The following is a 25,082-nucleotide window of genomic DNA, read 5'->3' on the forward strand; positions in this document are numbered from 1 at the left end:
AAAGTCTGTGAGCCGGGGGTTTCCATGGCAGCAAGCAGGGGGTACAAGCCTTGGCGTTACAGAATTGGGTGAAATGATGGGCGGGTGACCTTCTCTGAGGCACACAATCATAATGGCTAAGGCATATAATCACAATGGTTATTTTTCTAAACCACATCTGAAACATTGGGAAGAATTTTTCCACCTGATTTCCAACCAGTTCCCATTGATTATTGTCAGGGAGTTTGTCTCTATTTTCTATGAAGCATTTATTCTGTTATATTTCCTGGAGGCTGTTGCTAGGAGAGTTAACTTTGTTTTCTGCCAGTTGTACATTCTGTTGTATTTCCTGGTACGTGAATTCAGCTCCCAGTCAAGATCTTTATTTCAAAATGGAGTTATATTCAGGCTAACTTAAACTCTTCAGTGCACAGCAATTATTCAAGCAAAACACCAATACATCTAAAGTAAATTTAAAGGTGACAACACAACCTTGCTTATTTCTCACCCATTTATTAAAAATATATTCCATGGGTATTGTAACTTTAATTAAAATGGAATATGATGAATTTTAGACCAGTCCCACTTTTGACATATGTTTATGAAACTTGCAGAACTATTAAAAGCTATAGTAATGCTTGCATGGGATAAAATTTCACAAGGTAAATTAAATTCTTATTTCCATGTATTTAGCCTTTATGAAAAATAGTATTTTATTTAAACTTTGATATTTTCTGTTATCATATATCTGTCTCCAAATGATCTATTTTTAGCAAGTTATATGAATCAAGGTAAATTTAGCAGGATACCTTGGTACAATCTAAGTGTCATAATTGTTTTTCTTCCTCTGTTGCTTTATAGTTCTTGAAATGTGACGAGGGAAGGGTCATTGGGTTATAACTTACTTAGCCAGTCAGATGATACTATAACATCTCAGGTAAAATTTTAATTAATATTGTCAATTTCTTTGTCTTCCTCTTCATACCTCTTTTAAAGATGTTTTCAAACAATTTACCATCCGATAAAATAAATCGTAAGTTCTGTGGGATGGATGTCGCTGTACTCAGTATTCTATTTTTCTAAGTTTTCTCTAACCTTTGTGAGGTTTTACTACCAATTAGATTCAGTTATATAGGGATCATTTCGTAGCTTCAATAAATTAAGTCTAAAAACATACAACAGTTATAGACCTCCAGAAGAGTGGTACACTGCCTACCTAGAATTGTTTCCGTGTGTGTCTGATTTTCATTGCCCTTTAGATCACCTTTTCTGCATTTAGGCTAGAAGTTAAAACAATTTTGTTTATCTGAATTTAGATATAAACTTAGATAATTGCATGATGTTTATCTTTTGAATTATTATTAAAATGTTGAACTTCTAAGAACTAAAAATGCCTTGAGAGCTAATCAACCTGATTTCATGCGAATAACCTAGGACTGGAGATGTAAATGACATTAAATAATAATGATGATAAATCAACTGGATTTTCAATTTAATAAAAAGCTTCTTTAAGCAAGGAACCGGGTCAATATTCATGAGATTCGCCACATTGGCAAAAGCTCCACACAACTGGATCAACACTTTCCAGTGATTAAAGGAGAAAGTAGAGAGGCTAACCTCAGATATTTCCTCTCCCTCCATTCCTCCAAATCTCATCCCCCAGTGTCCTCCTCAGCTCTGCAGAAGAACATCTGCTGGAGCCTTCTCCCCACCTCATCTCTTCTGGATCCCACAAACCTTTTCCTCCTAACCTCCTCACCCTCCCCATATGCTTTGCTTTATTCTATTCATCAGCTCTAGCAGGAAGTCCTTCCTACTCCATCACAATCCCTTCCAACACCCCAGAAAGTTAGTGGGGAGGGGAGACATTGTTTTCCTTAGCTACTTCCTGCTGGTTAGGGATGTAGTTCCTAAGGACAAGTTCAGTCTTCCTTTCAGGATATCTCCACGTTCTTTTCACACTGCATCAACCAGGAGCAGTGAGGGCCTGGGTAGCACCAGCAGCATTCTTATTCTTTAGAGCCCCCTCAGCACACTCTGGGCTCTGGCAGTTATTCCTTCTCCAGAATCCTCAGATTTGAACTATCTGAGGCTAAAAAGAGCCTCTCTTAGAGCCTCATGAGGCAAAGAGTTTGCTTCTGTAGACAATCTGTATCAGTCTCATATCCCACATCTTCAATTAAAACAAACTCATGTTTGCATATCATAAACCAAAATTTCCACATTTCTCCCTTTCCATTTAAAAAAAAAAAGGCTTTTCTTTTCATTTGAATGAGACTTGCTGTTGCTTTCTTAAAAGGAGAAGATCAAGGAACCAAACACTTTTTGGATCAATACTTTCTGCTCTAACTGGCAACTCTCAGCTGCTCTTGTCTAAAACGGATTGTACTTTTTGTTGTTGAGTCTCAAGCTAGGACTCCAAAGCTGTTTCCTAATGCCAAGGAGCTACCTCATATGTGTCCTTTGAACATGCAATCAATGGTCAAAAGACCTCGTTTATCACAGTCTCTACAAACTCTGCTTCTTGCTGAAAACCAAGTGCTGCCAAAAATGACTCGTTCACTTCTCAGATTTAACACACTAGCAATTTTGAGACCTGAGGCTTTTAGAAGCTTGGTCATATCTCTTTCCTCCTCCTCCTTCTTCTGCTTCTGCTGCTTCTTCTCTTCTTTCAAAATGGCTTTTATTGAGACACTTTCAGAGCTTCCACATGATTTCCAGTTGAAAAGCCATTTCCACGATGGCTAAACCCCTTTTGGTGCTAAGGTTTCACACCCATCCACTTGGCAAGATATCACCCAGACACTGCTTGCATGTCCAGGCAGCACAAACCCTATCTCACTTCCATGTTATCTGAACCAGTTTCATTAGATTCATGTAGATCTTAGGCTAAATTCCCATGAGTGAGAGGTGGCGTAAACATCAGCCAGTACTTCTGCCTGGGTAGGTGTCTGTAGCATGTGGACCCTTCTCAGGTATACTCAGTAATGAAGTGTGAAAACCGTAAGCTGGTGACTCGTGAATGTACAGAGGAAGAAGCAGTTCATTACCTACTCGCCTTCCCAGCATTTCTTTCCCTCAGTAAGATGTTTGGTTGGATGCCCTGGAAAGCCTTAGCCCAACAAACCAAGTAATCCAATTTAAAAAATGGGATACAGAGCTAAACACAGAGTCTCAACAGAGGAAAATTGAATGGCACATAAACACTTAAAGCAATGCTCTAGTAAGGGGAACAGGAGCTGTCTCTGACTAAAATCTAAAATCTATAAAAATCTATAGCCTATAGTCCTCAAGAAGGCAAACAACAAGGAGGACCCTAGGGAAAAGGCTGAAACCTCACTCAGAAGGGCAAACAGGATAGACATTGGAAGCAGGAGAAGGAAAGGAACCTTCCACATAGGACTTCCAAAAAACTCTACCCACCATGGTATCAAAGATACTGAGACTCATAACCAAACTTTGGGCAGAGTGCCAGAAACATTATGGAAGAAGAGAAAAACAGAAAGACCTAGAGGGGACAGGAACTCCACGGGGAGACCAACAGAGCCAAAAGACCTGGGCCTGGGGAAGGGGGTTGCCAAGACCGATGCATGGAGAGGACCTAGACCCCCTGTTCAAAGGAAGCCCATTGGCTGCTCAGTGTCCAAGTGGATTTCCCTAGTAAGGGGTACAGGGGCTATCTCTGACTTTAACTCAGTGGCTGACTGTTTGATCACCTTTCCCTGGGGGTGCACCCTTGCCAGGTCATCAAGGAAGTCAATGCTGCTAGCCTTGATGAGAACTGATAGGCTAGGGTCGAATAGAAGGGGAGGAGGTCCTCGGCTATCAGGGAACTAAGGAAAGGGCATAGGAGGAGAAGAGGGAGGATGGATGGGACCAGGAAGAGATTAGGGAGGGGCTACAGCAGGAATACAAAGTGAATAAATTGTAATAAATAGATAAATAAAAAAATAAAATTTAAAATTATAAATAAAATATCTCAGAGAGATCAAGCATAGCTGAGTAACAGGAATACCATTCTAAATTTCTGTTTCAAAATCTGCCATCAAAGAGTAATTAAAAATATTTTAAAATTTCAAACAAATATTTTATTGTGTTTATTCATTTTATATTATGTGTGTTTTCTCTGCTATGTGTATGTGCACTGCGTGAGTACTTGGTGTCTGCAGAGGCCAGAAGAGAGTATCATATCTCCTGGGACTAGAATTAGGGATGGTTGTGAGGCTCCCAGTGAGTGCTGTGAACCAAACCTGGTACTCTGCAAGAGCCATGAGTACTCTAACCACTGAACCATCTCTGCACCCCCAACTTAGATGATTTTAAACACAAAAGGTGAACAGTTATTTTAGATAAGTGTAGTTGATATGCTATTTTGATGTTATTAGAGATTAAAGAGATTCACAAGATTAAAGAGGTCACACGAAACCTAAATTCCATTTGGTAATCTAGAAAATGTTGAAAAGATGCACCCTAAAACACTGTAAATAATGCAGATGGTTGACTCTGCTGCTTGATGTGTGGTGGCTGTAGCCTACCCTGAGTACACCCAGAAGCATGGCTTCCATTTGACTTACAAAGTTTAACTCGCTTGTTTTTATTGTGAGCACAACAAGCTTTTTAAACAATATGTGATTTTCTCAAGTCTATGTAAGATACTTGTATAAAAAAGTTTTAGGTACCTTCTTACCAGTTTTCATTTCATAGTGGCTTGTTGTAACTATAGTCTGACAAGTAAAAAAGAGCGATGCACCGTGGATATGCTACCTCTAACCATCTCTGGATAGTTCAGATGTATGTTCTTGTGAGCAGTGTATAAGGAATTTGGAAAATCCCTAATTTTTAATTTGTTGAAAATTTTGCAGTGGAAATTGATGACCTAAGATTTGTTAGAACAGTTGTGTGTGTGCTATATATGTGTCTGTATGAACTACCTCTGTAATATATAATTTCATTCATCCAAATCACACAAAGTATTTGCCAGTATAAAATCACTACAAAAATGTGTATCCATTGATTTCTGTGAATGTATGCCTAGACTTCACAGTCTGTATTACTTTGAAAAATTACAACTATATTTTGCATACAGAATTATTAAAGTTGTAAACACCTAGACATATATACTAAAAAGAAAATTACAATATTATGATTTCACATAACAGTACAAAATGTTACAAATTCGACCACCAAAACTGTAACATTTATTTGATAATAGATATTTTAATAAACAGGATTTCTCCATCTGTAAGACCCTGACAATGCCTTTAAGAAAATCATAGAAAAATAAAATACAATTTAAAAAAGCAGAAAATATTTTCAACAAACTCATAGGAGAATTTTTTTCTAATTCCTGTGGGCAATTTCTGAGGATCCACAGGCCAGTCCTCTCAGAGAAGGTCGGCTAACTGCTCATCTCTTCTCACTTCTCTTCCATTCCTTCAAGCCCAATCCCCAAGTCTAATCTCTGGCTCTATAGCAGACTTTCCCTAAAAAAGGAGATGCTTATCAAAGCACAAGAAACATACAGAACACCAAATACACTGAACCAGATTAGAAAGTCCCCTCAGCATAATACTAATCAAAACACTAAATGTACAGAACAGAGAAAGAATATTAAAAGCTACAGGGGGAAATGACCAAGAAACATAACAAAGGCAGACCTATTAGAATTACACCTGATTTCTCAATGGAAACTCAAAAAGCCAGAAGAGCCTGGGCAGATGTTCTGCAGACTGTAAGAGACCACAGATGTCAGCCCAGATTACTATACCCGGCAAAGCTTTCAGTCACCATGATAAGACATTCCATGATAAAACCAAATTGAATCAATATCTATCTATAAATTCAGCACTACAGAAGGTGCTAGAATGTAAACTACAACCTAAACAAGTTAACTACATATAAGAGAACACAATGAATAAATAACCCAGATCAACAAACTCAAAGAAGTGTATGCATGCATGTGTGAACACACACACAACACACATACGCACACACAAAACAACAAAAACAAAATAACAAAATATCAACAATCACTGTTGATTGATATCTCTAAACATCAACCGTCTCAATTCCTCAATTAAAAGTCATAGACTAAGATACTAGATGCCAAAACAGGATCCAAGAAACCTTGTTGCATCCAAGAAATACTCCTAACCATCAAGGATAAACATTACCTCGGGATAAAGGGATGGGAAAGATATTCCAAGCAAATGGACCTAACAAACATGCTAGTATCTTGTTAATATTAAATATTAAAATATGGCACCATTTTAATATCTGACAAAATATACTTCAAAACTAAACAAAAGAGATAGAAAAGAATACTACACACTAAGCAAAGTAAAAATTCATTAAGAGGATAGTTCAGCATCTCTGCCCTGAACACAAATATCTCAAGAGTATCCACAGAATCATAAGGACATAATTTTTAAATGTGTACTCCATCAAACTGGAAAATCTAAAAAAAAAAAAAAAAAAAAAAAAAAGGGTAATTTTCTCAATAAGCACCACTTGCCAAAATTATATCAAGGTCAGATCAGTAATTTAAACAGACCTATAACCACTAGTGAAATAGAAGCAGTCATTAAAAGTCTCCCTACCAAAAACAAAACAAAACAAAAAATAAAAAAAAAATAAACAGGATCAGATGGGTTTGGCAAAGAATTCTACCATGTTTTCAAATTAGAGTTAATGCCCATACTCCTCAAATTATTCCACAAAATAGAAACTGAAGGAATGTTACCTAATTCATTTTATGAGGCCACAGTTACACGGATACATAAACCACATAAAGACTCAAGAAAGAAACAGAAATCCAGACCAATTAACTCACGTTTGAATGTTTGGTGATGGGGTAGTGGCATGGCTTGCCAGGAATTAAGAGGTATGGACTTCTTGGAGTTTTCATGGCCTCTTGGAGGAAGTATGTCATTGGGTGTGGGCCCTAGAGTTTCAAATGCTCAAGCCGAGCCCATTGTCTCTCTCCTTCCTGCTGCCTATGGATCCAGATGTAAAACTCTTAGCTACTGCTGCAGTACCATGTCTGCCTGCATGCTGCCGTACTTCCCACCATGCTGATAATGGATTAAGCCTCTGAAATGGTAAACAAGCTACAGTTAAATGCTTTCCTTTATAAGAGTTGTTGTCGTCATGGTGTCTTGTCATTAATTATTAATATTTATTATTGATTTGTCTTTTAGTTAAACAGCAGTTATTCGTAAACCAGCTGTATACCCAAATCACCACACAGTGACTAGAATTTATTTAATTAACCTAGAGCACAATGCTGGGCAACACTTACTCCATCCTAAACTTCCAACCGCCATTTTCTTCCATTCAGGTTTCCCACATTATGCTTGCTTTTTAGTCATATTTTAGGTCCAGTTCATCTCTCCTCCTGGTTTCACACCCTCTCCTGCCTATTTCTGCTCTCCCAACTCTTCCCACTCACTTCTTTCTCCTCCCCTCCAGACCAGGATGTCCCACCCTATTGTCTCCATTGCACCGCATTGGCTGGTTGTTTTATTGAAAATACAGAGTATAAATGGTGGCATGTTTACACAAACTTGAGACAGTTGATGCTTAGAACAAACATCACAATGCAATGTCCAGACTTAAACCAAATAGTGGGGTAGAGAAATCAGCATTTGAATGAGCAAGGGTGAATTGTACATATTCCACAAAAACATTATACCAACAATGTCTCTTCACAACAATAGAACATTAACTAAGACAGAAGTTTGTGCCAGGAACTGTGGTATTGCTGTGACAGGCCTGACTGTGTTTCGTGTTTGTAGAATGTGGACTTTGGATTAGGAAGGCAGTTGAATACTTTAAATAGAGCTTAATGGACCATCCCAGGAGGAGCAAGACTGTGTTGCTGAGAGCAATGTAAATTATCACAGTCCAACTCAAGAAGCTTCAGAGAAGAGTATTAATAAGTAGCTTAGAGGTAATTCTTCTGATGGGTAATGAATGTGGCTGATTTCTGCCTTTGTCCAAAAAACTTCCTGAAGCAAAACTGAAGAGATTTGGATTAAATAGCATTGGCAGAGAAGATTTCAAGGCAGCCTAGTATTGACTGTGTCACATGGCTTTATGTCTTCTATAGATCTATAGTGAAAAAGAGTAAGCTGAACCAGGAAAAATATAAAATACACAGTTTGAGAGGAAAGGAATAACCAGGACATAGACTAGAGCTAAGTCCAGTGCTCAGGAAGATGAAAAGTTAAAAAAAATATATCTGATCCTACATGCAATAAAGGGAATAGTAACATCTGGACAAGATCCCACTGAGATAAGCATCTAATTCATGAAAAGGAATTTTTAAAAAGCTTAAACAGTAAAGGAAACCATTGGAAACAGGAAGCTCATAAACATGTATTCAACCCAGGGAGCCATGTTCAAGCCCCAGCAAGCAAAAACTTGGCAGCTTTGGCAGCATGGTTCTGGATAAAGTCAAGAATACAAGAAAACATTACTTACTCTCTCTTCACGACTAAAGAAAGCCACTGAAGCCAGATGTGTGTCAGATGTGTTCCTGCATGGAGGCCCAGAGGAGCCTTTGTGTCAAGCTGTGAAAGTAAATCCGAATTACTTTGGAGACACCAAAATGCTAGAGATGCCAGAGTCATGGGATACCTGCCAAGGACTGGTGTGGACCAGGTGTGGAACCAACCCAAGAGAGAGGAGAGTATGTAGTCACCAAACTGAAAGCAGTTGGATATCTGAAGAGCCTTTTGACATCAGACACGGATATGCAGAGTTTGGAGTCTGTCCAGCTGCTCTTCAGTATTGTATTAGTCCAATCTTTCTTCACTATGCTCCTTCTCATTCATTTTTGGAATGGTAGTGTATATTCTGTACCATTGTATGTGGAAGGTATGTGATCTGCATTTTTATTTTAAAGAGGATTACAGTTAAGAGATTGCCATGAGTCTCAGAAGAGACATTAGACTTTTAAACAAAGCTAAGACTGTTATAGACTATGGTGACTCTTGAAGTTAGAGCAAATGCATTTTTGGACTATGATATGGCTAAAAGCCTATGAAGGCCGGGGAGTAGAATGTGGTGGGTTGAATGGGAATGACCTCCACAAGCTCACATGTTTGACACAAGTCCACAGGGATTAGGAGGTGTGGCCTTGGAGTAGGTGTGGCCTTGTTGGAGTAGGTCTAGCTCTGTTGGAGGAAATGTGTCACTGGGGATGGACTTTGCAGTTCAAATGCTCAAGCCAGCCCCCTCGCCCCTCTCAAAGCAGGTCTGTCTCCTTCTTGCTGTCTTTGGATCCAGGTGTAAAACTCTCAGCTCCTCCAGACCCATGCCTGCCTGTATGCCATCATGTTTTCTGCCTGCTCGTAATAAACTAAAACTCTGAAATTATAAGCAAGCCTTAACTAAATGCTTTTCTTTATAAGAGACATAGTGTCTCTTCCCAGCAATAGAACATTGACTAAGACAATGAAGATAGATGCAAAAATACTCAATATAATACTTGCAAACGCAATTCCAGAACACATCAAAAAAATCACATACCACGATCAAGTAGGCTTCATCCCAGAGATGCAGGGATGATTCAACATACATAAATCGATGAATGTAACTCACCACAGAAGCAACCTGAAAGACAAAAAACATGTGATCATCTCATTAGATTCAGAGAAAGCCTTTGGCAAAACTGAACACTTCATAATAAAAAGTCCTGGAGAGCCAGGCAGTGGTAGTGCATGTCTATAATTCCTGCACTCAGAAGACAGAGGCAAGCAGATCTCTGTGAGTTCGAGGCCAGCCTAATCTCTAGAGTGTGTTCTAAGACACCCAGGTATACACAGAGAAACCCTGTCCTGAAAAACAAAAACAAACAAATGAAAATGCGAGTCCTGGTCCCAAAGAAAGTCTCAATCTGTACAAGAAAAGTGAAATGACACCATGTATGCTCTTAGAACACCATGGATTAAGGCTGGAGTCCAACAACTGAAACAACAGAAAACCTGCATGAAACCTTCATAGAAACTGAAAAACTCTCCACTGAATGACCCTTAGGTCAAGGAAGAAACAAAGAAATTAAAGACCTCTTGTAATTCAAAGAAAATGCATTCACATCAGTCCAAAACTTATAAGACACAATAAAAGCAATGCTAAGACGAAAGTTCAAAGCACTAAATGCTTTCATAAAGAAATTAGTGAGATCTCCTACTAACAACTTAATAGAACACCTAAAAGTTCTAAAATATAAAGAAGAAAACACACCCAAGAGAAATAGAAAGCAGGAAATAATCAAACACAAGGATGAAATAGAAACAACTTAAATGGAGGGAAAGGCAAAACAATTCAATTAAAATAAGAAACAAAACAAAGGATGTCCACTCTATCCATACCTAGTAAATACATTACTGGACATCTTAGCTACAGCAATAAGACAACCAAAGAAGATCAAGGGAATACAAATCGAAAAAGAAGTCAAAGTTTCTTTATTTGCAGATGATATGATTGTATATATAAGTGGCCCTAAAAATTCCATCAGGAAACTCCTACACATAATAAACACATTCAGCAAAGTAGCTGAATACAAAATTAACTCACAAAAAAAACAATATTTTTATTATACAAATTACAAAAGATCTAAGAAAGGAATCAGGAGAACAACATGTTTCAAATTAATCTCAAATAACATTAAATATACTGGAGTATCTCCGACCAAGTAAATGTAAGACTTGTATGACAAAACTACAAGTCATTCAATAAAAAAGCTGAAGAAGATGCTGAGCAGAGGTGGCACACACCTTTAGTTGCGACACTTGGGAGTCAGAGAAGTCATTCTAGAAGAGCCAGAGCTGTGCAAAGAAGCCCTATCTTAAGAAAAAGAAAAGGAGGAAGAAGAGGAGTGTAGGAGAAGGAGGCGAAGAAAAAGAAGAAACCAAAACATGGAGCACTCTCCTATGCTCATAGACAGATGGGAAGAATTAACATAGTAAAAATGGCCATCCTACCTAAAGTCGTCTTTAGATTTAATATAATCCCCATCAAAACTCAAACACAATCCTTCACAGATCTTGAAAGGACAGTTTTCAGCATAATACAGGGGAAAACATTGATAGTTAAAACAATCCAGAATAATAGAAGAACTGCTGAAGGTATTTCTATCTCCAATTCCAAGTTGTTCTACAAAGCTATAGTTACAAAAACAAACACATTGATCAATGGAATAGAATTAATAACCCAGACCCTATAAACCTATAAATCCAGTTAGGGATTTTTTTACACAGAGGTCAGACATACACACTAGAAGAAAAGACATCTCAAAGAATGGTGCTGGTCACACAGGACCAGCACATGTAGAAGAATACAAGTAGATCCATATTGTTACCCTGCACACAACTCAACTTCGGGCAAAACACGGAACAGTAATTGTGGAGTAGACTTGAACTCACTGGCAGAGGGAAACACTCTCTCAATAGAACACCATTAGCACAGGCACTAAGATCAGCAATTAATAAATGGGACCTCTTGAAACTGAAAAGCTTCTGTAAGGCCATGTACACTAACACTCAAAGTGGCACCAACTCCACATGGAGGGCTAATATCCAAAATATATAAATAATTCAAGAAACAGGATATTGTAAAAACAAATAACCTAATTTTTAGAACGTGTTACAGGACTAAACAGAATTCTCAATAGAGGAAAACAAAATGGCTGAGAAAAAGAAATGTTCAACATCCTTGGCCATCAGGGAAATAGAAATAAAACTACTTTGAGATTTCATCTTACAACTGGCAGAATTGCTAAGGTCAACAAAACAGAGGGCAGCTCATGATGGTGAGGATATGGAATAAGAGGAATACTCATACATTACTTGTGAGAGTCCAAACTCAAACAGACACTCTGAAAATCAATATGGCAGTTCCTCAGGAAGATGGGAATCAATCTACCACAGACCCAGGTTTACCCTTCCTGGGCATGTACCCAAAGGATGCTTCATCCTATCACAAACACACTTATTCAATCATGTTCATCGTTGCTCTCTTCATATTAGCCAGAAATTTGAAACTACCTACATGTCCATCAAGAGAGGACTGGATAAACAAAAATTTGGTACATTTACACAATGGAGTATTATTCTGCCATTAAAAAGAAAGAAAAATACACAACACCATGAAATTGTCAGGCAAACTGACAAAACTAGAAAAAAATCATCCTGAGTGAGATGGTATCCCATACCCAGAAATACAAATATGATTAGAGCCTGTTCAACTATCATCAGAGAATCTTCCTTCTGCCAGAGAGGGGAGACCCACAGCCAGAAATCACACAGAGAACGAGAGACCTTGAAATACTCAGCCTTAAATTGAATGTCTACATCAAATCTCTCCCCTCAGAGTTCAGTGAACCTTGTGGAGGAGGAGGTAGAAAGAATGTTAAGAGTCAGCAGGAAAGAAGGACAGCAAGAAAAAAAAGCCCTCTGAATCAACATGAGCAAAGCTCATAGGAACTCACAGAGACCGAAGCAGCATGCACAGGGTGTATGTGTCTGCACCAGGTTTTCTGGACCTAGACTATTGCCTTCCAGTTTAGTGTTCCTAGGGGATTCCCAAGTGTGCAAATGAGTTGCTCTCAGACTCCTGGGCTCTTTTCCTTCTGTTGGTCTGACTTGCCAACTTCACTGTGATAGTTTTTGTTTTATCATATTTAGTTTCATTAAAAAAAAAAAAGCAAGGGAACAAATAAAAGAATGTTCAAAAGTAATAATATAAACCTATTCACTAAGGTAACAGTTACCAATAGTACTGTCGTTTGTGCCTGCTGGGGTAGTGAAAATCAGCTTGGTCCAATCGAATAGAACAGGGGTAAATCAAGCACTCCAGAGCAAATCTCATGTTTAAAAATAGTTGACCAAAAAATGATGGATTCACAGTTTTTTTGTGTGGTGCTCTTAGTTGATTACAGTTTGGTGGCTTTTGTTGTGGTTGGTTGGCTGTTCTGTTTTGAGGTAATGTTGTATTTTGTTTTTTAGGTTTCTGGTGTTTTCTTGTTCTACTGGAATTTGAAATTTTTTGTTCTGTTTTGCTTGTTTCTTTGTTTGTTTAAGACCTTAAAGTTGAGTGGGTAGGGAGGACGACGAGAGGACCTGAACGAACTTTTGGGAACAGAAGAATATAATCAAAATATATTTAAATTTTAAAAGTGTTTTAAATAACTAAAAAATTAATAAAAAGCAAAGAATCTAACAAATGAAAAGGGAATGAATAAATATATACATACCATATATTAAAAAAATAATGGAAAGGGTTGATGTTGAAAAAAATTATCTCAGGTGTTTAATCAAATATTGGTATCAGCTTTCTCCAAACTAATAAAAAGTAAACACTATTCCAGCAGAAGGCGCCTCAATGGGTTGAAATCAGAAAACACTTTTATTTCCACAGTCACTATGTGCTAGTCATCAGTGTATTATTATCTATCTCAAACTTACTAAGTCTTTATACTAAATCTTTAAGGAATGTTCTTTTTCAATCTAGATATTGAGATAAAGCACAGGGAGATAAGCAATTGTCTCAAGTTTATATAACTGATCATGGGAATCACAAAGACTTGAAGCCCAAACTCTTTCCCACAACTGATCCGTGTAAGCAACAAACTGTAAAATGTCCACTTCCATGCAGAAGAAAATAGTTTAGGCTGTTTTCTTGTTCAGTGACAAGAAGCCATTCACATGTGATCATTGGCATTTAATTTATGTCATTTTAATAAAGTAATTCTTAGTGACATGGAATTAGAGTTCAAGGAAGATAACATTGCTGATGATTACAAACTAAGTCATACAACATCTTTAGAGTGCTCACTTGTCCAGCACCTTGTGTTGAAATAAGTGTCCCGTGAGACAACAAAACTAACAGTACTGGGCATGATGTATTTAATCATACCTCATGATCACCAAGACAACTGAGTGGAAATGTGAATATAATGAACCTGAACTTGCTGCTTGGGGCTTTGGAGCACACACCTTCTCTTTCAAGGGCAACAGTTCCAAACCTGGGTGTCTGAGGCAACTACTGAGACATAGAAGATGGAAAGACAGATTAAAATGAAAATGCAGTACACTATCTAAGTGAATCTACTCAAAGCAAACTTACTTCTGTCATGGTAAGGTCATTTCATACAGTTAATTTTTGTCAGAATCTTAGTTTTCAAAATGTCCATGAAGAGAACACATTTTATTTGTAATGCATTCATAGCCTAAACAAAATAATTCTGAAAATACATCCTTTAATCTTCTGTCCTTCAGCTTTCCTGCATGCTATGCAAGTTTTCCACCTTAAAACGTCTTAGTGAAATATCAAGGTGATTGTGCCAGTGTTCCCTTGGCTAGTCTGTCCCCAGCACCTCAGGAAAGTCAACGGAAGGCTGGTTTTTCTGGGCTTTCAGAAAGATTTTACTCAGTGTTTATTCTGGATTATCTGGCTGGTTTCCACATTTCTCTCCAATTAAAATATGTTTCCATCTTCATCTAAACATAAAGGAATCAAGGGGAGACTGTGACAGCTGCAGCCCTGGGCTGGCGTCACCTGCAGAGAGTCCTGAGGCAACTCCACCATCAAGAGCTTCCTCACAGAGACCCAGAGATGGTGAGAGAGCTGCAGCCCTGGAGAGGAAGCTCTAAGTGGTCCCACTCTCAACATCCTGGACCCCAGAGGTAGGACATGAGTGACTTCTTGAGCACAGTGATGTGAATCTCAACACTAATCCTGGAAAATAGTATTTCTTGATTGCCAAGAACATGTAAGAAGTAAAATAAAAGAACTGAAATTGACACAGAATATTCAGGCTGCTGGGAGGGGTATGAGAATAAATACTGTAAATATCTACAGAGATATCATTCCTGTTTGTCTATGTTATAGAGGAAAACGAATCAATTAATTTTTACAAGCAGAGAATACAAAGCTATCTCTTAACTTTTATTTCATAGACACAGCTGAAGTGTAAACAAGAAATGTGATTAAATTAAAATGAATTGAAATATTTTGTTCTTGAAAAAAATGTAGTTTGGTAAGATCCAAATTTTTTATCCATTTATAATTCTTGTGATGTGACATATACTAAATTATTTGAGGTTTGTGTATATTTTTTTATTTGGCAGAAGTACTTTTATCCTTCCTAAATTAATCTCTGAGCCATAGTGGTAATGAAATTTATTAAAGAATTGACAGAATGAGATGGAGTTCAGTTTTAAAAGAATTTTCATTGTTTGTGACAAGTATGCCTGTCATAATTAGTGTGTACTGACTAGTCATTCCTCTGTTGAGACAGTTTGAGCTGCAACACATCTCAGATAATCAATTTTCTTTCTATCCAAGTTGACCAATAGCAGAACTCAGGCTTAGTCAACTGTGAAAAGATAATGCCCAAGAAATTATGAAATGACTCTCTCAAAATAACTATTTAAAGCACTACAACAAATTAGTTAATGCACCTACTTTTGAATCAGGGCCATAATTTAAAGAAATTTCTTAATAATCTTCATGAAAAATATTTGAATGGTCATAGCTAAAAAAAATTGCAGAACTTTTATATTGTATGTCTGCAGAGAGGCAGTCAAGGACACCCACGGAGCCAGCAGTTTTACATTTAGCTGGAATTATTTTTAACAGAATACTTTATATATTTTGTCTTGAATGTCAAGTATATGCCCATGAGGCGATATCCATAACCTTTGATGCAACCCTATCCATCATCTTTAGAAGCTGCTTTCTGCCATCTGTACAGGTCACTATTGGATGTGTGATATGCACTGTCAAAGGCCTGCCTTATCACAGTTGTGATAATACAGTACAGTATGGTGCAGTCATTGTTATTATTTCTTCAGAAGCAAATTATCTCTACATAACATCAGACAATGGACGTTGTTCAGCAGCTTGTCTTTTCTATGTGTTGGCAGTTCTTAGATGCTTATGGATGTGTAAGGGAGTCTATCTCCAAGTTCTATTGAATCATGCTGAGTTCACTGGTCCTCTAAGTACAGAGTAGCATTAGAAATTATTTTGAGCAAGCTAAGTAAGTATTGTGTAGATAAAAATATCTTCTCAGTCACCTACTACTTATGATCACCCAACTTAAGTAATGTCACAAAATAAACAAAATTTTAAAGGGAAAATAGGACTCTTCATGATTTTCTAATGTAATTTAGAGTGTGTTTTTATTGAAAATAGATGCTTCTCTCATAAAATACACTGTAACCACAGTTTCCCCTCCCTTTGTTCCTCCTAGAGTATTTTTTGTTTATTAAAACACACAGATAAATGTATTGGGGTATGTGTTAGATGTGCTGGATAGAGAAAAGAACTTCAGAGATAATGTCTGCTTTCTTGGAGTTTTTCCAGTGTTTAGGAGAATGCTAGACAATCTTAATGCACATTTTGTATGATTATAAAATACTTTTATTCCAAGTCTTGTGCACCAGAGTTATTCTAAGACACTCACATTTTTTGTTCATTTGATTTTTAGCTCCTGCAATAAGTGTTTCTATTGTTGCCAATTTGTGTGTGTGTGTGTGTGTGTGTGTGTGTGTGTAAAACTGAACTCAGCAGTTTTAATACATTTTTCTGGTATAACACAGTAAATTATTGAAATAAATGACACATTTTTTAAAAAAGATTTCTTTTTAAGGGTGAAACTTAGGTAGTACCATCTTAGGAGAAAAGAAATCATCATTGAAAAAGCATTCTACCCTTGAGTGTCTTTGAAGTATTGTCTAGAAGTGAGCAGCATCCTTACAGTTTCACAGCATGGTGATAAAATTATATTACAAGTCCTGTATACAATTGGATCAGTGCAGATAATATTCGTAATAAAATTGTGATAATAGTACAGCTGCTCAAAAAAAGCTTCTCCTCCATCCTCCCAAAGAAAGTAACAAAACCTATGGGATAAGGAGAATGTTTAAATACATAGCAAGAAAGGAGACTCAACACACCAGGCTTAAGGGAACAGAAATGGATGGTTACAGCTAGGCACTCAGAGACAAGTAATTTCCATCTTCTGCTTTGAGGTTCATGCATCACACTACAAATTCACACTGATAAGAGGACAAGAGAAGTCACTGACAGTGGGGCCATAAAGAACACATGAACCAGAGCAAGCAATCCATGCTCAGCTACAGCAACCAAAGCTTCAGCTCTGCAACTTTCATAACTCAATGTAACTTTCATAATAGCAGGGGGAGAAAACCTTTGTTACAGCAGCAGGTAACACAAGCTCACCTCCCATAGCTTGTCTCAAAAGTAAGATTCTGTGCAATTTGCATGTGTCACACAGTCAGTATCTTTTTTCTGGAATTCAAACTCTCACAATTTCTTTAGTTCCTTGTCATCTTGGCTCCCTGTAAGAGCTACAAATACATAATCAATGAGAGCGTGTACATATGAGTTCTGATATGTGCCTATTAACTATGCTGAGCATTGACAAATAAATTTTTAAAAAAACAATAAAAATTTTTCCAAAAAAAGAAGATGCAGAGTTTTACATAGGAATGACCTTTGAAGCATTTGAAGAAAAGGAAGACCAACAGGGAACGTGAAAATTGGTATGTAAGTTAAAATAATGAGGCTTGCACAGATACCAAAGCATGCAGGTCTACCTGCATTTTCTTTTAAATGAAAGTACTTCTAAAAGCAGCTGATACATGAGAAGCACATAAGTGACAAGACCTTAGTGACAGTGTGAAGGCATAAGGCAAGAATCAAGACAAAGTATCAAACCAGTTTCAGTGTTAATAGTGGCTGAAATTTTTTAAAATGAGATCTATAAGGTATATTTTGTATTGTAGTATATTCATAATAAAAACATATCACATTTGGTAAAAAGAATGGCTGAAGATATGAAAAGAAAAAGAGGCCTGGGAAACTTCTAGGTGACTTACAAAATAACCTGGAGCACTAGTGCTCTCTTAGAAATGCAAAAAAAGAATGAAGAACACTTTTGCTTTTAAGCTGACATTAACAAAACAGCTAAACTTTATACATGACTTCACTGACCAGGTAGGAGAGTATCTTCACTATGCTCTAACTACCTTGATAAGAAGTCAAAGGGTCATGTGATTTTATAAGCCTATCATTTTCAAACATTAAAATATGCACATGAAAAATACCAGACCCTGAGATAAGAGTCAAGTCTTCAAGGTCACCTAGATAAAAAGAAAAGTCTAATAGTAAACTCATTTGCCAACAAAGAATCCTCAACAAGCACAGGACAAGTTGACTATAATAGCCACCCTGCATTCATTAATTCTTTCTATTATTAACTATTTTTCCCAAAGCTAAGTTTGTATTTTACCAGTTATTTTCATAGCCTACACTCACAATTTATTTCTTGTTCTCCTTCTCACCCTACCTGCTAGTTTCCTCTACCTCCCTCTCCTTCTCTTCTTGCTGTAGAATATAAACACTGAAAGACTATGGACACAAGCAACTACAGTGCTCTGCATGTGTTTATCCTGCTTGGCTTCTCTGACCACCCTCAGCTGGAGATGATCCTCTCTGGAGTTGTCACCTTCTTTTACATTATTACCTTGGTGGGAAACACAGCTATCATTCTCGCCTCCCTCCTGGATCCCCATCTCCACACACCAATGTACTTCTTCCTCAGGAACTTATCCTTCCTGGATTTGTGTTTCACAACAAGCATTGTCCCTCAGATGCTGGTTAACCTGTGGGGACCTGAGAAGACCATCAGCTCTGTGGGTTGTATTGTGCAGCTTTATGCATATATGTGGCTGGGCTCCATTGAGTGTCTTCTCCTGGCTGTCATGTCCTATGATCGTTTCACAGCCATTTGTAAGCCATTGCACTATTTTGTAATCATGAATCCACGTCTGTGTATCAAAATGATTGCCATGGTCTGGGGTGTTAGTTTGGCCAACTCTGTAGTGTTATGCACACTCACTGTCAATTTACCTCGGTGTGGACACAACCTTCTAGATCATTTCTTGTGTGAATTGCCAGCCATGGTCAGGATAGCTTGTGTAGATACCACAACAGTTGAAATGTCTGTTTTTGCTCTAGGCATTGTCATTGTCCTTCTGCCTCTCATCCTTATTCTTATTTCCTATGGCTACATAGCCAAAACTGTGTTCAACATGAAGTCAAAGGCAGGGCAACAAAAAGCTATGAACACCTGTGGATCTCATCTCACTGTAGTCTCCATATTCTATGGAACTATTATCTACCTGTACCTACAACCTGGCAACAGGGCCTCCAAGGACCAGGGAAAATTCCTCACCCTCTTTTACACCATCATCACTCCAAGTCTCAACCCCCTCATTTACACCCTAAGGAACAGAGATATGAAAGATGCACTGAAGAAACTCATGAGGTTTCATCACAGATTTGTAGAAATAAGAAAAAACTAGAAGTCATAGAAAAGTATTGGAGAGGATAAAGCAATGATAGAAATTCTCTAATTTAGATTTCAATGAGATGAATAATCCTTGGATCACATAGACCAATGGCTGAAGTAATTCTTACATACAGATCTTTATGGATGCAAGCAACTTGAAAACCATGAAACAGATCTTTCAGGTTCCTAACCTTTGGCATACTCTCCTGGGAAACATGCCACTAAGAATTTCTGTTTGCTAAAATGTAACACAAAGGGGCTCTGGATATAAACATGAGTGAGTTTTAATTTATTTGGCCGCCCCATAAAATATGCTTTGTCTCTGTATATTTTCAGTGGAAATGCTCACATATCCAAAATATTGACCCAGGTGATTCCATGTGCATTGTACTTTACACACTTGAATAACAATATGCAAGTAATTTGAAGTGTTCATATATTTTTCTGTTTTTGAAGGAGGTTTTCATGAAACCAAGATGGTCTCGAATGCCTTATGTACCTGAGGGTGATTCTCCTTCCTCAACCTCCTAAGTGCTCGTATTACAGGCATATGGCACTACACAAAGTCTGTGTTATTGGCATGTACCACTACACCCACTCTGGGCAGTGTGAGAGATTGAACACACAACACTTCATACATGCTATGTAAGTACCCTATCCTGCACTATATCCCTAGCTGCCCAGGACCAGCCTCAGCTTGGCCTGGTCCCACAGAAGAGATAAGGAGTTGGTGAGGAAGTAGTGAGTCAGGCACCAGGGTTGGGAGACTTTTGCATCCTGACTGACTGGCAGTTAGACTGCTTCTTTATTGATACAGAATTCAGTAGGGAGGGATAATATGCGTGTTGCTCTAATACATAGATCATGTTATTTTTGTCACCCGACAAATGTTTTGACTTTCTCTTGGTCATAAGTTTAGCCATCATTGATAAACCATGACAGAATAAGTTACCTTTTACAATCATTTTCCCTTATCAACGTCACAACCTAACTTTTCAAAAATCTTGTAGTTTCAAGGGCATATTTTGCGAAAAGCATGACAGCCTGTTTTCAGGCTGGTAGTTTTTACAGTTTCAAGGACACTCGACAGAAAGAAAATCTCCAAGACAGCCTGGGCAGATTATCATGTCCCAAGTAGTGTATTATCAAATTTTAATAGTCAAGGTACTAATTGTCATTAGTCTCAGAAAAAGTCTTCAGGCCAAAGCTGCTGGAAGTATTATCAACTTCTGCCATAATACAATATTTATATTTTACATATTGGTAGAATTTATTTATATGTCTTATCTTGTTATTCTTTTGTTTTTTGGTCACACAACACCATAGCTGCCCTGTATGAGTTAACTTATTCTAAGAAATGGAGTTCTTAATACTTTATTCTTTTATCATTTATTCACACCATTCTTTGTCCATCAGTAGTGGGAAGAGGCTTTTAATTTGATCTGCTGCCAACTTCTCTAGGCCATTAAATCTTTTTTTTTGTCTTTTTTAAAATTCTTTATTAATTACACTTTATTCACTTTGTATCCCCCCTGTGGTTCCCTCCCTCCTCCTGTCCCAATCCCTCCCTTTCTCCCCCCTCTGCACGAATGCCCCTCCCCAAGTCCACTGATAGGGGAGGACTTCTTTTCCTTCCTTCTGAGCCTAGTCAATTAGGTCTCATTAGGAGTGGCTGTGTTGTCTTCTTCTGTGGCCTGGTAATGCTGCTTCCCCCTCAGGGGGAGGTATCTTGTTTACCTTCTTAAGTTTACTTTTTCTGATTATCTTGTTCTTGAGTAAGTGCTGAGACAGATGTTCCGAGAATATCTTGGAGTTAGAGCCTTGTAAGGAAGTCTCTGGCATCTTTATTTGAGTCACAACCTTCAGTGCTTAAGGAAGACCTTCAAGTAGAGCCAGATAAGGATATCTCTGAAAAAGTGGGAGGGGCATTATGGTCAGGACATTCCTGGGAAACCTTAGAAGCAGTACTCCTGGGAGAAGGTGTAAATGATTCATAAAAAATTTTCCATCAATCTAATATCCAAAGTTGTGTAAATATTAAAAGACCCTCATGCAACACATGGAGATCATGACCAAAAGTGGAAGACCACACCATAGCAATTGTATCATTTGGCTCAGTTTTGCTGGGTCCTTGTCAGGGAGCTCTGCTGGCTTTAAGCTGTTCCCATTAAATTTGGCTGTGATGCCTAGCCCTATAAATAATTTTGTATATTTAACCTTTCGTGGCATCATCCAATAATTTGTTTACATTTAGATCAGATAATGCAGTATGTCGGACAGCAATTATCACAAACCTCACCTAAAGAGTGACTTCTTTTATTCTTTGCTCAGTAAAACTTGGTTCTAATATCTTTTGCAACTGTCTACTACTTTCTCTAAAATGAGAGAATGAAAGGGCACAAATTTAAGTGTTTTAAAAGTGAGAACACAGAACTGGAGTGATTCCTCAGTGGTTAAGAACATTTGTTGGTCTTCCAGAGGAACTGAGTTTAATTCTCATCATCCACCTGACAGCTCAGAAGTGACTGTAACTCTAGTTCTAGGGGATCTGATGTACTCTCCTTGCCCCACAAGGGCACAAAGCACATATATGGTTCACAGTCATCTATTCAAGCAAAACACTAAAATATATAAAATAAATTTAAAGGTGACAACACAATCTTTTTATTTCTCATTCATTCATATAAAACATATTCCACGGTTATTGCAACTTCAATGAAAAGAGAATATGATGGATTTGATAGCTGTTAAACTTTTGACATATGTCTGTGGAATTGCGGGACTCTTAAAAGGTATTGCAATGTTTGTACTGATGAAATTTCACAAAATAAATGAAACCTTATTTGCACATATCATGACACTTAGTTTTATTAAAAATAGTATTTCATTTAAACTTTGCTACTTTCCATTATTTTATATCCTTCTCTGAAATATAAGTTCTTTATAATTTCAATGAATCATCCCAGCAGTGGTCGTGTACACCTTTAATCCCAGCACTCAGAAGGCAGAGGCAGGAAAATCTTTGAGTTCAAGCTAGCCTAGTCTACAAAAGAGTACCAGGACAGCTAGGGCTATACAGGGTTTTGAAATCCTGTTTCAAGATAGATAGATAGATAGATACATAACTTCACTAAATCAAGATGAATTTAGCAAAATAACTTGGTGAAATCTAAAAACGCTATGATATATTTTTTCCTCTATTGCTTCATAACCCTTGAAATGTGAAGAAAAGTCATTGGATGGCTACTTACTTGGCCAGTTACATGACACTATAGAAATTCATATAAAATGCAGCTAATACAGGATGTTGTGAATTTCTTTGTCTCCCTCTTCATATCTCTTTCAAAGTTATTAAAAAAAAATAGTTTGCTGTCCCACAACAGGAGACTGCAAGATCTGTGTGATGAATGTCATCCTACTCAATATTCTATTTTATAAATTTTCCCTAATCTTTGTAAACTTTGTGACTAAGGAATTTCAATTATATAGTAATCATTTCCTAGTTTCGATAAACTAAATGTATAAAACGTATAATAGTTATAGACCAGGCTGGAGAGATGACTCTGAGAGTTCAATTCCCAGCAACCACATGGTGACTCACAACCATCTATAATGAGATCTGGTGCCCTCTTCCGGCGAGCAGGCCTATATGCAAGGCATAACAATGTATGCATAAAAAAAATAGATAGATCTTTTTGGCTCTGTTGCTCTCCTTGTGGAGTTCCTTTCCCCTCCAGATCTTACTATTTCCCACTTCTTTCATAAGATTCCTTGCACTCTGCCCAACAGTTGGCCATAAGTCTCAGCATCTGCATTAATAGTCTGCAGGGCAGAGTCTTTCAGAGACCCTCTATGGCAGGTTCCTAATTTGTTTCTTGTTTTCTTTCTCTTCTGATGTCCATCCTCTTTACCTTTCAGGATGGGGATTGAACATTTTAGTCAGGGTCCTCTCTCTTGATTAGTTTCTTTAGATGTACAGATTTTAGTAGGTTTATCCTATATTATATGTCTATATGAGTGAGTATATACCGTGTGTCTTTCTGCCTCTGGGACAGCTCACTCAGGATGATCCTTTCCAGGTCCCACCATTTACCTGCTAATTTCATGATTTCCTTATTTTTCATTGCTGAGTAATATTCCATTGTGTACATTACCACAATTTCTGTATCCATTCTTCAGTTGAGGGGCATCTGGGTTGTTTCCATCTTCTGGCTATTACAAATAAAGCTGCTACAAACATGGTTGAGCAAATGTCTTTGTTGTGTACTTGAACCTCTTTTGGATATATGCGTAGGAGTGGTATGGCTGGATCTTGAGGAAGCACTATTCCTAGTCTGAGAAAGCGCCAGATTGATTTCCAGAGTGGTTGTACAAGTTTACATCCCTGCACAGATGTAGCCCATGGCAGTTCAGTGACCATGTGGGTTCCATAGTAATGGGAAGAGGGACTGCCTCTGACATGAACTGATAGGCCTGCTCTCTGATCACCTCCCCCTGAGGGGGGAGCAGCCTTACCAGGTCACAGAGGAAGACAATGCAGCCACTCCTGATGAGACCTGATAGACTAAGACCAGAAGGAGTGGTGGAGCTCCCCTATCAGTGGACTTGGAGAAGGTCAGGTGTGAAGAAGGGGAAGGGAAGGTGGGATCAAGAGGGGAGGAAGGAGGGGTTTATAGGAGGATACAAAGTGAATAAAGTGTAATTAATAAAAGTTAAAAAAATATTTTTAAAAAATTAGTTATGGACCTCCAGAAAAGTATTACACTGCCTACCTAGAATTGTTTACAGGTGTGTTTAAGTCATTGCCCTTTGGTTTGCCTTCTCTTCATATAGGCTAGAAATTAAATTAATATTTCAAATACTTTTAATTATCTGAATTTATATATATAGATTATTGCAGAAATACCCTATTGAATTATTATTAAAACATTGAACTTCTAGGAACTAATCAATGCCTATAAGAGCTAATCAATCTGATCTCACATGAATAACCTAGGGCTGGAAATGTAAATGTCAATAAATAACTATGGTGATAATTAAATAGAATTTTTGCTTTAATAAATTGCTTTGGGGGAGCAAGGAGTCATGTCAACATTTATGAGATTTGTGACACTGGCGAAAGCTCTGTGCCATAGAATCAATACTCTTAAAAGCATATACAGCAATTAAAGGAGAAAGGACGGAGAAGACAAACACTAGATTAGAAATCAGATCAGATTTGAATCTCAAGTTTTCCTTGATTTAAAAAAAAAAAATCTCAGCTATAGTACATACTTGCCATACTAGTCCTCGGTTGGAGTATCAGTCTCTGCATGCCCCCAAGGCCCAGGCATTTTGGCTCTGTTATTCTTGTGGAGTTTCTGTCCCCTCCAGGTTTTTCTATTTCCCTCTTCTTCCATAAGGATTCCAGCACTCTGTCCAAAGTTTGAATATGAGTCTCAGTATCTCCTTTGATACCCTGGTGGGTAGAGTCTTCCAGAGGTCCTCTGTGGAAGGCTTCTGTCCTGTTTCTTGTCTTCTCCTACTTCCAAGGTCTATACAGTTTGCCCTTCTGAATGAGGATTAAGCATCTTCCCTAGGGTCCTCCTTGTTGTTTAGCTTCTTTAGGACTATAGATTTTAGTATGTTTATCCTGTATTATATGGCTAATATCCACTTATAAATGAGTATATATCTTGGAAATCAATTTGGCATTTTCTCAGAAAATTTGGAATAG

The 25,082-nt window shown here is 37.7% G+C and overlaps 1 protein-coding gene across 1 annotated transcript; it reads left to right on the forward strand.

Moving 5' to 3' along the window:
• Positions 1-18,425: 18,425 nt before the first annotated feature.
• On the forward strand, positions 18,426-19,379 carry LOC129669138 (olfactory receptor 2W1). The gene has a single exon (XM_055597243.1). The coding sequence runs from the start codon at positions 18,426-18,428 to the stop codon at positions 19,377-19,379; it is 954 nt and encodes a 317-aa protein (XP_055453218.1).
• The last annotated feature ends 5,703 nt before the right edge of the window (positions 19,380-25,082 follow it).

Source organism: Psammomys obesus, unplaced genomic scaffold, assembly GCF_907164565.1.
Source record: "Psammomys obesus unplaced genomic scaffold, mPsaObe1.curated_primary_1811, whole genome shotgun sequence".
In the NCBI taxonomy this organism is placed as follows: domain Eukaryota; kingdom Metazoa; phylum Chordata; class Mammalia; order Rodentia; family Muridae; genus Psammomys; species Psammomys obesus.